Below are 13,295 nucleotides of genomic sequence, written 5' to 3'. Positions count from 1 at the left end.
CATTAACACTGCAATGAAGTTACTGTGAAAATCCCCTAGTCACCACACTCCGGCGCCTGTTCGAGTACACCGAGGGAGAATTTAGCATGGCCAATGCACCTAACCAACACATCTTTCAGACGGTGGGAGGAAACCGGAGCACCTGGAGGAAACTCACACAGACACAGGGAGACTCCGTACAGACAGTAATCCAAGCCGGGAATCGATTCTGGGTCCCTGGCGCTGTGAGGCCCGGGAAGAAGTCTCACAACACCAGGTTAAAGTCCAACAGGTTTATTTGTGAGGCAGGAGTGCTAACCACTGTGCCACCGTGTGGTGGCAGGTTATATTTTAGAACTGAATTTTCTGGGGCCACACACCTTGTGCCACTTTGGCAACTTTAAAATTCAACTAAAACGGCAACTGATTTCTTTAAGAGATGACACTATACTATCCAGTAAGAAGTCTCACAGCACCAGGTTAAAGTCCAACAGGTTTATTTGGAATCATGAGCTTTCGGAGCAGTGCTCCTTCATCACCTGATTAACATTAACATGGCGTTGTGAGACTGCTTACCATACCTGCCCCAGTCCAACTCCGGCATCTCCACATCATGGCTATCATGCTCCTTAATCAGGTGACTTACCTGAGGAAGGAGCAGCGCTCCGAAAGCTCGTGATACCAAATAAACCTGTTGGACTTTAACCTGGTGTTGTGGGACTTCTCACTGAGATCAAAGCTTAGTGCAGTGGGTAAAATGGACTGACGTACGAGGAGAGATTGACTAGGTTAGGATTGTTTTCGCTGGAGGTCAGATGAATGAGGGGGGATCTCATAGAGACTTATAAAATTCTAACAGGGCTAGACAGGGTGGATGCAGGGAGGATGTTCCTGATGGTGGGAGTGTCCAGAACTAGGGGTCACAGTCTGAGGATTCGGGGTAGACCATTTAGGAGGAAATGAGGAGACATTTCTTCACCCGAAGAATAGCTGCCCTGTAAACCTCTATGACTCTAAGTAATTGTTCATATTCCACAGGCCTTCAGAAGTTGCAATAGCATCGTATTTAAAACCAAGGAGATTTCAAAGAATGGTACTTTTAGTTTAGCTTTTAGATAGTGTAATTCCTTTTACATAGAAAACTAGTTCCAGTGATGCAATGTATATAAACACCAAAATTATTTGTTTAGCACCAAAGATATTGATGTGTGAAGCCTATGACAACCATTTCAGAATATACATTTGTACTTGGGTATTAGCTGCCAGCTAAACACTTTAGGGCGGCACGGTAGCACAGTGGTTAGCACTGCTGCTTCACAGCTCCAGGGACCTGGGTTCGATTCCCGGCTTGGGTCACTGTCTGTGTGGAGTTTGCACATTCTCCTCGTGTCTGCGTGGGTTTCCTCCGGGTGCTCCGGTTTCCTCCCACAGTCCAAAGATGTGCGGGTTAGGTTGATTGGCTGTGCTAAAATTGCCCCTTAGTGTCTTGAGATGCGTAGGTTAGAGGGATTAGCGGGTAAATATGTAGGGATATGGGGGTAGGGCCTGGGTGGGATTGTGGTCGGTGTAGACTCGATGGGCCGAATGGCCTCTTTCTACACTGTAGGGATTCTATGATTCTATTCTATGATTTACATTAGCATAGCAAGATTGATTCAATGGCCCTAACTTCACCAAGACAGATGAACTAATTTGAATTGTTTTGTTAAAACCCACAATAAAGGCTTTAAACAAAAACATTTTGCTGTAAACACAAACAATTCAAAAGCTGAAATTAAGGGTTTAATCCAATTGTTTAATCATCTCCTCTTGGCACAATGACAATGGTATGAAGTAAAAGAGACTGCACAAAACCATCACAGTACAATGCATTTAATGCAATTAGCTTTTGATACTCAGTTTGCAGAACTTTATGAGATGCAGATTAAGTGACACTTATTGTGCCGATGAAAATATTGCAGCAGCATTGTAAGAAGAGTATTGAACAGGTGAGTCACGAAGTTGCAGGATTGGAATAGCAGAGCAAGGGGCACTCCCGTTCCTGATGTTAGTTTTACCTTTCTTCCACCCCTCTCTAATATAGCATCAATATCTTCATCTGTAATGTCGCTCTCTTTAGAAGCAAATACGTGGGTAGCACCGTGACGAATCATCTGCAGCATTTCATCTTTCCCCAGCTTGTTGAGATTCTGATCGACTAACCTTCCTGAAAGAATTCAGTCTCGATGTTAAGAAATTGTAAAGAACAAAGAAAATTACAGCACAGGAACAGGCCCTTCGGCCCTCCAAGCCTGCACTGACCATGCTGCCCCGACTGAACTAAAACCCCCTACCCTTCCAGGGATCATATCCCTCTATTCCCATCCTATTCATGTATTTGTCTAGACGCCCCTTAACACTCACTACCATATCTGCTTCCACTACCTTCCCTGGCAGCGAGTTCCAGGCACCCACCACCCTCTGTGTAAAAAACTTGCCTCATACATCTCCTTTAAATCTTGCCCCCACACCTTAAACCTATGCCCCCCCAGTAATTGATTCTTCCACCCCGGGAAAAAGCTTCTGACTATCCCTTCTGTCCATGCCCCTCATAATCTTGTAGACTTCTATCAGGTCGCCCCTCAACCTCCGTCGTTCCAGTGAGAACAAACCAAGTTTCTCCAACCTCTCCTCATAGCTAATGCCCTCCATACCAGGCAACATCCTGGTATGGAGGGCATTAAACTTGTAGTAATGCAAGAGACGGGTTCACATGTTAATAAATAGACAAACAAGGGCTATAGTGGAAACTATTGAGCCCACTTTGTTGCACAGCGTACTTTAACTGGCTGTTCACACTCTGTGGAAGATTGCAGAGGGTTTTGTGTTCATTTTTGAGGACCATTTCACCAAAAAGCAGGAATACATATGCCAGATGGCACAGTTCCAGGTGGTAGGTCCTAATCTATTGTAATGATAATTCATTGGCGATTAGAGAAGTTAGCTGTGAAAATATTGAAGTTTAATTTTTAAATGTTCTGCGGTATTTGAAAAAGAACAGGTTAGTGAGGGAGTATCCAATGCATTCACAATCCCCAACACAAAGTTTTAACATCCGTGCCATAACTCAGTCGGAGAAAAGAATGCAAGATAAAATTCTGGAGTGAAGGCTGGGAATGATTGACACTTCTCATGGTATCCCAAAGTTTCAACGATGCCATTTAAAGTTAGTACCTCAAAGAAGCGAAATTTCCTGAGGACTCTGTGCTACCCTCCCCATGCAGTTCCCACCCAAAAAACAACCAACTTCAACACCCACCTTGCTGAATTACAATAGAGTCCAGTCTAAGTTTCATTTCAGCACGTTCCACTATCCTTTCCTCCACAGTGTTGTCAGTTATAAATCGGAATACTCTGACTACTTTTGTTTGACCAATTCTGTGGGCGCGATCCTAAAAAAGAACACAATTAAAGTTACATGGCAGATCCACACAATCAAGTAACAATTTCAATTAACATTCCTCTACATTCAGCTGTAAAAACAGCACATTCATATATTTTCCAGCAAACATTGTTTCTAAATTAAGAAATCCAAGAATTTCAAACAAAAACTCTCATTATCAAAACCTTAACATGGGGATAGGGAATAAATCGATTTCCGAGAAATCTCCAAGCTGATCATGAGCGAACAAAGATATGATGTCTGAATGGCTATCTCCTGCATGTGTTAACCCTCTCTAATTACTCAGTCAAAATCAACAGTTTTAATGTTCCCTAAAAAACCTAACACTTCCTCTCTTGTAATGGAGATTTTCTCTAACGGGCCTGTTGCCATGCTGTGAACCAGCTGAACAATTGGGTAGCCCTGCTCCCTTTTGCTGCTCACTATAAACTTTAATTCAAACTTCACAAATGAGTGAGATTTGAATTCATTAGCCCTTGGGGACACGAGGCAATCACGAAGCACTTATTAAAATCAGTGCATCAGTTGTTTGGTGTAAAACTGAATCACGGAAGGCAGTTCCTTATAGTGACCTCAGCATTACTGAAACTTAAAATGGATTTCATTTCCAAACTCTCAATTGTTTTTTGGAAGTTAATTGGTGAGGAGAAACAAGATGCCCAGTCAGCTGAAATCATACCACGCCAATTCTGAAAACAACCGCACGCTCCATTCAAATACAGAGAAGCAAACTGAAGACCTTTGCTGAAATATTTCCACCAGTTCAGTCGAGCGGAGTTTTAAAGAAACCATGGGAGCAACACACGGGAGATTTGAGGGGGTATCAGTGGCAGTAAAATACCAAATGTCGCTTGATCAGTGCACTTGGATGTTAAAACCAGCTACGATAGTCATATATTCAACTGTACGTGGCTTTCAGAACACAAATAACTAATCGCTCAGTAACTTACCATAGCCTGGAGGTCGACCTGAGGGTTCCAGTCTGAGTCGTATAGGATTACTACATCTGCCGTGGCTAGATTTATACCAAGACCCCCAGCGCATGTGCTTAACATGAAGATAAACTTTGAGCTCCCAGGACTATTGAAAGTAGAAATAGAATCCTGGAGGGATGAGAGAGAAAAGTTAAGCCAGAATTGAACAAACGATTCGGACCAATCTTTTTACTAATTGTTGGAAAGTTTCATTTTTAAAAATACAAATAGATGCTAGATTCAAATTGAATATTCATATTTCTTGTTTGAAAACCTTGAGTCAGTTTTGTAACCTTAAGTCTAGAATTCCTACTTAGATAATAGAGCCTCAGATCAATTTAAGAGGTGAGAACTTTCCTCAAACAAACTCAGTTTTGAAAGCACAGGGCAAGAAACATACTTGTCTCTCCTCATGCGGTGTCTGTCCATCCAGTCTACAATACTCGTAGTTTCTCCACATACAATAATCTTCCAAGATATCCAGCACCCTGGTCATTTGGCTGAAGATCAACACCCGAGAACCTGTGGAAAAGAAGATCATTCATCAGGGTAATCGGTTGATCGGTCGCCAAGAACACAGCGCAGATACACAAATGCTTCAAAAGCCTACATCTACTGATGTGGATAATGGAAACCAAATTTCAGTGGTAACACGCAGGATGTAGAGTAATCGAGTAAATTAGTTGTAGTACAGGAGGCATAAATGAACACACATAACCAACTCCAATTTTATAATTCATACAATGTGAACTGTCCATGTGACACAGCTGCCTTGATTGATGGGAATAATTTCAAAGGGTTCATATTCCCGGTGGAATCTAGACGGTGCTGCAGTTTGGGCAGCAAAAATTAAGCCCTAATCAAAAAATAGCTACAATCCCAAACCATGTAATTATTCCATTCACCTTCTCCCAACAAGTTAGCCCCCAATTTTCAGAATATTTGGCTCCTGTAACTATTCCCCCGGAAGGAGGATGGGGCCCATCAAGCATTGCAGAGGCCTGTGATCCAACTCCTCATGAAGAATATTTGATGCTAAATCAGCCAGTTTTTGGGAGCCCCCAGCCCCAGTGGATGGTGTGTGGCAGGCCAGAATGACTAAAACAGGATGCTATTTCAGATCAAGGCACACTATTGTTTTAAACAGTCACTAAAACTGGTGAAATAATAGCTTAATAGATGGAAGCAAAGTTTTGGAAATACTCAGCAGGTCAGGCAGCATCTGTGGAGAGGGGAGTTCTGAAGAGTCATAGTTGACCCTTCGCTGATGCTACCAGATTAGTTTTTCAGCAGTTTTTAATTCATTAAAACCTATGCTGATTTGTAACCCAAAACATCACAGCATGCAATCTGATGTCCCTTGCTGCACAGGTCAAATGCTGCCATGGTGTCATCAGTGATCATTTTCAAATTCTTTTGCAGACATCGTCGTGGAAATCCTTGCATGCTTACGAAGGCTAAACATCACAAACCCCTTTCATTTACTAAAAATCCTGTTCTATTTTTGATCAGTCTGCAGCACAGGTACAGTACTGCTCCAGAGCATGACAAAGTCTGACATCGGACTCGGAAATGCACAATTAACCATAGGCGGTTGTTTACAGCCAATCTATATACCAGGATGTTTGATTTTCCACTCCACCGGATTTCCTGATATATGAATCGGACTACACAGTAGTTTTTGTTCAATTCCTCCTGGTCTCCAGAGTCTCAACTAATTTGGTCATGGATTCGAGTTCGAGTGACTGGCATGCTCTTTCAAATTCCAATCGAATCCGAATCCAATCCTACATCCTCCCAAAATAGGAACTTTAACATTAAGCTAATTCTTAATCCATTGAGACAATGTCATCTATTTCACAAACTATGAACTTTATTACTATATTTACTCTCTAATAACAGATTTGTTGAACATATTCTAAAAACCTAATTTGCATTGTGTTTTAGTTTGGTTATCTCAAGGATATCTCAGTAAGCTTCTTTGCCTGTCCTACTATAACTAAAACCATTGCTGATTCCAGTGTTTATTGCATATTAATTTATAACACATTTTGGAATATTTTCAATTAATTTCCCTTTACAGCCAGGCAATCGTTAATTTGGGCCTTATGCCTCATGTTGGCCACCCCCCACCCCGTCCGAGCTACTCAAGTATCCACAAAACTATCAAATCACTACATGTCTCCTTCCTATAGAAAGATTGAAAGACAGAAAGGGAAACAAAAGCCTTGACCAGGCCTGCGGCTGACCTTGCTCCTTCACTTTCGGCAGCAGTTTGTCCAGGACCACCATTTTGCCACTGTTAACTACCAGGTGAGTGTCAGTGGTGTAAGATGGGCCAGGTTCAGCTCCGTCAAACAGATAGGGGTGGTTGCAGCACTTGCGCAGTTGCATCAGTCCATTCAATAGACGCATTTTGTCCATTTTCCCTGAGGAGTTCAGGATGTCAATATCCTTCATTAATATCCTGGTGTACCTGTCAGCAAGGCCAGAATTAAAACTCATCACACCAACTTGGAGATAAATTCATTTTTTTAATGTCACTCAACAGAAAGCAATTACAACCTAAAATGAATGCTTTGTTCGATAGGTACCTAGGACAAAGTCTAGGATCCACATTCCAACCCCTCTCACCTACCAGGGAACAGGGTGCTCCATCTAAGCCTCACAGATATAGAAACCCATATCTTACAACTAATACACACTCAACATTCCATGTGGCCAGGGTTTGAAGGGGTGGGAATATTCCTTTTCATGTAATTTGGATGCGAGCAATACGAAGTACTCTGGTATGAAGAATTTGTGACGCAGAAATAGGCCATTTAGATCAACAATTCCAGATCAGTGTTCATGATAAGAGTCTCCTCACACCTTCGATTTCTTTTTCCATTCTATGTTTAACAAACTTCCCTAAAATGCATCAATGTCATGCCGCACCTTGTGGTAGTGAGTTCCACACTAACTACTGTGCCACTTTCTTTTTTGAATCTTCTCCTAAATTCCTGTTCGATTTATTAGTGACTGTTTTATATTTATGGCATCTATACTGGCATCATCGTGAGGCAATGACATTGTGTTACATAGGGTGCAGTCTCATTTTGAAGGGCTTTGCAGCGTTCTCCTTGACCAACTAGATAGACATCGTTAATAAGTTTCGAGGGGACACCTCACTAGTACCTGATCAGGTGGGTATCAATAATGGGCTGCATTGGGGTTTGAAAGAAGAAAGCCCAAAAGTGAGAGCAAAGTAGTTTTAAAGCACTGTAATAATCACACTTGAATGGCAATCGTCCAGTCTGAATTCAATGATGATCTTCTGTTTTGGGCAAAAATAATTGAAATGATTGAGGGAAGATAGAATTCCAAACACAAAAATCTTACAGATCAGACGGAAGCAAGATGGTCAATAGTAGGGAGTCAGCCTATTATTGGTGCATTGGGTAAAATCACACTCGCTTACACTGGTGAATCTATTCCCTTAGTTCTACAAATGCTTTAATTGTTGATTGAAGTGCAGCACAATTTCAATGAGTTGTTGCAAGATTATGCCAGACTTCACAATGCAACACATTAAGATTCACAAGTTGTGTACTCACCATTCCCGTTGCATTTTGCTCAGGCCGACATACATTTTGACTTCCTTTTTTGGCGGCAGGCTCTCTTCTACCTCAGCTTTAATACGTCGGAGGAGGAAGGGTCTCAATACCTAATTCAGGTGAGAATACATGCTTTTCACACACTGATGATGCCCAAGAAGGTCAAGCAAAATAATGCAATGTTACAAAAGCTGTACTGAACAGTTCTGTGGACTGAAGCACAGGTTAAACAAAAACAGCTGAACAAGCCATGGGTTGAAGCACATCTACAGGTGTGGGCTGAATGTTGACTTGATGAAAACACCTTCAACTTCAGATTAGATTGTCAACAGCTTTATTCTGCAACATAACAGATCAGACCTTGGAATCCAACCCTTTATGAGAAAGAAATACAGTAACCTTAAATTCATTTTCCTCATTCCTCAACAATGTACATTTCTGCAACACTTTTAACACAGGTGGCATGGTGGCACAGTGGTTGGCACTCCTGTCTCACAGCGCCAGGGACCCAGGTTCAATTCTGGCCTTGGGTCACTCTCTGTGTGGAGTTTGTGCATTCTCCCCGTGTCTGCTCCGGTTTCCTCCCACATTCCAAAGATGTGCGGGTTCGGTTGATTGGCTATGCTAAATAAACCTTTGGTGTCAGTGGGATTGGCGGGGTAGATATGTGGGGTTGGTGCAGACTTGATGGGCCCAATGGCCTCCTTCTGCACTGTAGGGATAAACATAGCTTTTGTTAACAAAAAAAAATACTAAAATACTTATGATAGCTAATTTGTGGATTGAGATAGATATGGATAAAGGAAGCTCTCACCCCAGCATGCTTTTAATGTAGGTTTAGAATTGTGACACAAGGTGGCAGTGTTGCTCAAGGAAACATCAAGCATGTTAAATATGCTTCGCAGTGTAAGGCAGATGTGACACGGAGCATCAGAAATGGTCAATAGCAGTTTGAAGGGTTAGAGGAGCAGACATCACCAATTGGACTCTGCATCGGCACACATATGGTGAATATAGAGCTCAGAAATGTGGGCAGGTGAACAAATTAATACACAGACTGCGGCCATTTAGCGACCTGGCTGCTCCCAATGCAAGGAACAATGGTGTCACACAACACCCTCCAGCAAGTTGGACAGCTTCCCCTGACACTAGCTTCAAAAATGAAAAAGACACAACTTTGCAGCATTCTCTCATGCCTTCCAAAAAGAAATAGGTTTAAACACTGTAATTGAACCTTCGACAAACGGTACAGTCACTGTCGAGCTGCTTTTCTCATTACTTACTGCAGACGAGTTGAAGACATCCGGGAGGAGGAAGTTGAGCAGAGCCCAGAGTTCGTGCAGGTTGTTCTGAAGTGGTGAACCCGTGAGCAATCATCGATTTGTTGTTTTGAATTCTCTCACGATTTCAGAGAGCTGTAAATTTAGCAGATTTAAAAACATTACTGTACAAACTGGGCACAAGTTCGAATCATACTACTGGCACAACTGTAGATTCAGACTGCATTTAAAAGTTCGCTGATTTTTCAGGTGTTTATTCGTGTCTGTCATTTCTCCAATGAATTCATATATAGTTCCGGCAAATGCTTTGCATTAGGAAGCAAAAAGCAAGTGTAGTAATAGCTCATCAAGATTACAAACGGTTATCTATAACTTGCAAGACGGGAATATGGAAACTTCCAGAGCCGTCCGCAATTGAATGGCATTTCTTTCAAATCGAAGCAATGGTTGTGGAAGGGGCAGCTGGTTAAAAAGCTTTTAAAACAAGAGCACACTAGTCTGAATAAGCAGATCTGATCTTTGATTTTCAATTCAAACATTTCCACTCCACTCTTCCACTAGTTTTAAAACCCAGAGATTAACTATCGAGCCTCAATAATTGAGTTTCTGAACCCCTGGAGTCATTTGGTTGAATATGGCACAGCGGTTCGCACTGCTGCCTCACAGCAACAGGGACCAGTGTTTGATTTCCGGCTTGGGTAACTGTGTGGAGTCCGCATGTTCTCCCCATGTCTGTGTGGGTTTCCTCCGGGTGCTCCGGATTCCTCCCACAGTCTGAAAGACATGCTGGTTAGGTGCATTGGCTGTGCTAAATTCTCCCTCAGTGGACCCGAACAGGCGCCGGAGTGTAGCGACCAGGGGATTTTCACAGTAGCTTCATTACAGTGTTAATGTAAGCCTACTTGTGACACTAATAAACTTTAACTTAAAAAATTATTTGTCTGCATTGGATTGCGAGATTAAAGCGCTCTTTTCCTCAAGATTCGCATTCCATCTGTGACAATAAATGGCCCTTTTAATTTAGCTATTAAAGCTTTGATGGAAGTGCAAAGGAACAGTGAAAGCAGCAATTAACAATTACATTAACCATTAGTACTCAAAATGTATCATTTTCCTTCATTTCAAAATCTCTATTCCTGGATTTCCCTCCAACCTTTTGTTCCAATCTTCCTGTCCTTCGTTATCTCATTCACCATAGAACAGTCACTTCCATCCACACTGAATTCTTTTTTACTGTTCTTTGCCACTCCGTCTTACCCTGTCTTTGCATTCCCCTCTCCTGGGAAACAGTGTGCAGCAAACTTCTGTGCCTCATTTTCTGTCCGGTCCCACACATAACTGCACCTTGCTCAAAAATAACCTCACTCCATGATATATAATCGAGAATGTGACACGTGGTTTACAAAGTTTTAAAGTTTATTTATTAGTGGCACAAGTAGGCTTACATTAACACTGCAATGAAGTTACTCTGAAAATCCCCTAGTCGCCACACTTCGGTACACTGAGAATTTAGCATGGCCAAAACACCTAACCAGCAATTTTTTTTGGACTGTGGGAGGAAACCGGAGCACCCGGAGGAAACCCACGCAGATGCGGGGAGAATGTGTAAACTCCGCACAGACGATGACCCAAGCTGGGAATCGAACCTGGGTCGCTGGAGCTGTGAGGAGGCAGTGCGAACCACTGAGCTACCAAGCTGTCACCTGCTCATGCTCCCATGCCACAAATCAAGCCTGCGTTTCTCCCCAATTCACCTTAAGATGAGGCAGAAAATTTAGCATTCACTACAATGGTAGCCATGAACTCTGGTGGTAATGGATGGGATGGGGAAAAGAGCAGAGAAAATGAAGGGAAAACAAACTTACCTTGGATTTCTCATTTTTGATCCTGTGGGCTTCATCGATAACCAGATATCGCCAATTAAATTTTTTGAAAACAGATTTCTCCCTGATGAGCATTTCATACGACGTCACACCGACATCCCACTCTCCAGGAAGGAGGACATCTCTTGTGAAAGCTGCCTGATAAAGTAAGAAGTGGGTTACATTTCAGTTTTCCAAACACCAGAAATTTATTTTTCGAGAATGCAATTGGGATACAGCAGAAACTGATCTGATCACAGGCATTAATCAGACAAATTTAGCTGAATAAAACACTGACGTTGGGATTTTCCAGCCCCGCCAGCAGTGAGCAGCGTCAAGGGCAGGACGGGTAAAGGTGGAGAGCGGCCAAAGGGCAATTGGCTCTTGGCAACTCTACAAACCATAGAATCCCTACAGTGCAGGAAGAGGCCATTCGGCCCATTGAGTCTGCACCGACCACAATCCCACCCAGGCCCTATTCTCCAAACCATAGAATCCCTCTCTGTCTGGAGCTCGCTCTGTCCGTCTCTCACCCCCTCTCTCCCTTTCTTTCTATTTCATGGCCTCCTCTATCTTTCTCCAGCTCTCCCTCTCTGTAGTCCAGAAGATGAAATCTCCTATTACTGGAGCAGACTCAGTCCATCGGAATCTTGTGGCTTACAGATGCAGAATTTTAACTAGAGGACCTATGGGACTGTATTAGTTAGAATAGAATAGAATCCCTACAGTGCAGGAGGAGGCCATTCAGCCCAACAAGTCTGCATTGACCACAATCCCATCCAGGCCCTATTCCCGTAACTCCACATATTTATCCTGTTAACCCCCCCGACAATAGGGTTAATTTAGCACGGCCAATCAACCTAACCTGCACTTCTTTGGACTGTGGGACTTCTGACGAAGGAGCAGCGCTCCGAAAGCTAAAGGCATTTGCTACCAAATAAACCTGCTGGACTTTAACCTGGTGTTGTTAAAACTCTTGCTGTGAGGCAGCTGTGCTAACCACTGTGCCACCACTTCAAGATGTTCCAGCCCAGCACACCATTTTCCCTGCCACTGATGGGGCTGGAAAATCCCGCCCAGAGTGTTGCAAAGCAAGGAGAGAGCAATAAATTACAATATAATTGAACATATTTGCAAATTTACACTCAAACGTTGTATGCGTGGCAAATCTCTGATTTTAGTTGTGCAGAGCAAAGAAAAGCTGATCTCCAAAGCCAGTCTCAAGGAACCTTGAGAGCTGACGTTAACACTGGCGACAGATCCATTCTCCGCATGCATGTTGAAAACATGTTTTTGAGAGAATCGACGAAAGTAAACCCACCTGTCCCGGGCCCTGGATCTGACCCTCCGCCAACGGCTTGGCGCCCGCCTCCTCCGTCCGCCCCTCGGCCGGGTTCAGATTCAGGTTGGTGCTCGGCCTCTCCTCCGCTTCCGACATCCTGCCCGCTCTCCCGCTCCCTCACTGCCGGCTCGGGTGAATCCACGGGGCGTCTGATTCCTCCCGCTCCGCGCCGACAGCCCGCCCGGCGCTCTGCCTCCACTCAGCCGGCTCCCAGCTTCCGCTCAACCGCCCGCCGCTCTCGCGAGACTGCGGCTGGAAAGCCCCGCCCACCGGACCGTTACCACAGCCCAGTGTGCTGGGGGAGGACCGGGGGGGGGGGGGGGATGGGGGAGAGGGGGGATGGAGGAGGGGGGGGATCGGGGGAGGGAGAGGGGGGAGGGGGGAGGGGGGGGGGGAGGAGGGGATTGGGAGGAGGGAGGGAGGGGGGGGGGGAGGGATGGGGGGGATGGGGGAGGAGGGAGGGGGGGAGGTGGGGAGGGAGGGGAGGAGGGAGGAGGGGAGGGAGGGAGGGGGGAGGAGGAGGAGGGGGGGGATTGGGGGGAGGGGGGGGGATTGGGGAGGAGGGGGGAGGGAGGGGATTGGGGAGGAGGGAGGGGGGGATGTGTGGATGAGGGGGGGGGGTTTGGGGAAGGAGGGAGGGGGGGGGGGGAAGTAAGGAAGGAGGGGGATTGGGAGGGATTGGGAGGGGGGGATTTGGGGAGGAGGAGGGGGATTGGCGGGTAGGGAGGGTGGATGGGGAGGAGGGAGTGGGGGTGTTGGGGAGGAGGGAGGGGGGGATTGGGGATGGGGGATTGGGGAGGGGTATTGAGTGGGTGTGGGG

At 44.6% G+C, this 13,295-nt stretch overlaps 1 protein-coding gene across 3 annotated transcripts; it reads right to left on the bottom strand.

Moving 5' to 3' along the window:
* Positions 1–1,749: 1,749 nt before the first annotated feature.
* Positions 1,750–12,709, bottom strand: LOC144490666 (SWI/SNF-related matrix-associated actin-dependent regulator of chromatin subfamily A member 5-like). 3 transcript variants are annotated; one of them, XM_078208362.1, is made up of 9 exons: positions 12,455–12,709; positions 11,137–11,292; positions 9,275–9,406; positions 7,992–8,101; positions 6,645–6,871; positions 4,796–4,917; positions 4,372–4,524; positions 3,278–3,410; positions 1,750–2,185 (listed from the first exon to the last, which is right to left on the bottom strand). In XM_078208362.1, exons 4-9 carry the CDS (start codon positions 8,024–8,026, stop codon positions 1,890–1,892), a joined length of 966 nt encoding a protein of 321 aa, XP_078064488.1. In that variant the 5' UTR covers positions 8,027–8,101; positions 9,275–9,406; positions 11,137–11,292; positions 12,455–12,709; the 3' UTR covers positions 1,750–1,889. The 3 variants fall into 3 exon arrangements, with proteins under 3 accessions (XP_078064488.1, XP_078064490.1, XP_078064489.1); XM_078208364.1 differs by having other exon boundaries at positions 6,645–6,862; positions 12,455–12,706; XM_078208363.1 differs by having other exon boundaries at positions 11,137–11,288; positions 12,455–12,698.
* Positions 12,710–13,295: the final 586 nt, after the last annotated feature.

This window comes from Mustelus asterias, unplaced genomic scaffold (genome assembly GCF_964213995.1).
Source record: "Mustelus asterias unplaced genomic scaffold, sMusAst1.hap1.1 HAP1_SCAFFOLD_3567, whole genome shotgun sequence".
NCBI lineage: Eukaryota > Metazoa > Chordata > Chondrichthyes > Carcharhiniformes > Triakidae > Mustelus > Mustelus asterias.
Note: the sequence above shows the minus strand (reverse complement) of the source record. Positions and strands in the feature narration are given on the sequence as shown.

Bases quoted from the DNA above. Each gene is read 5' to 3' on its own strand.
- LOC144490666 (XM_078208362.1), bottom strand. From the start codon at position 8,026: ATGTATGTCGGCCTGAGCAAAATGCAACGGGAATG. The intron at 4,918-6,644 runs GTCAGCCGCAGG...TCTTTTCCACAG, and splicing joins GCCGAAAGTGAAGGAGCAAG to GTTCTCGGGTGTTGATCTTC. The intron at 4,525-4,795 runs GTATGTTTCTTG...TCATCCCTCCAG, and splicing joins CACCGCATGAGGAGAGACAA to GATTCTATTTCTACTTTCAA.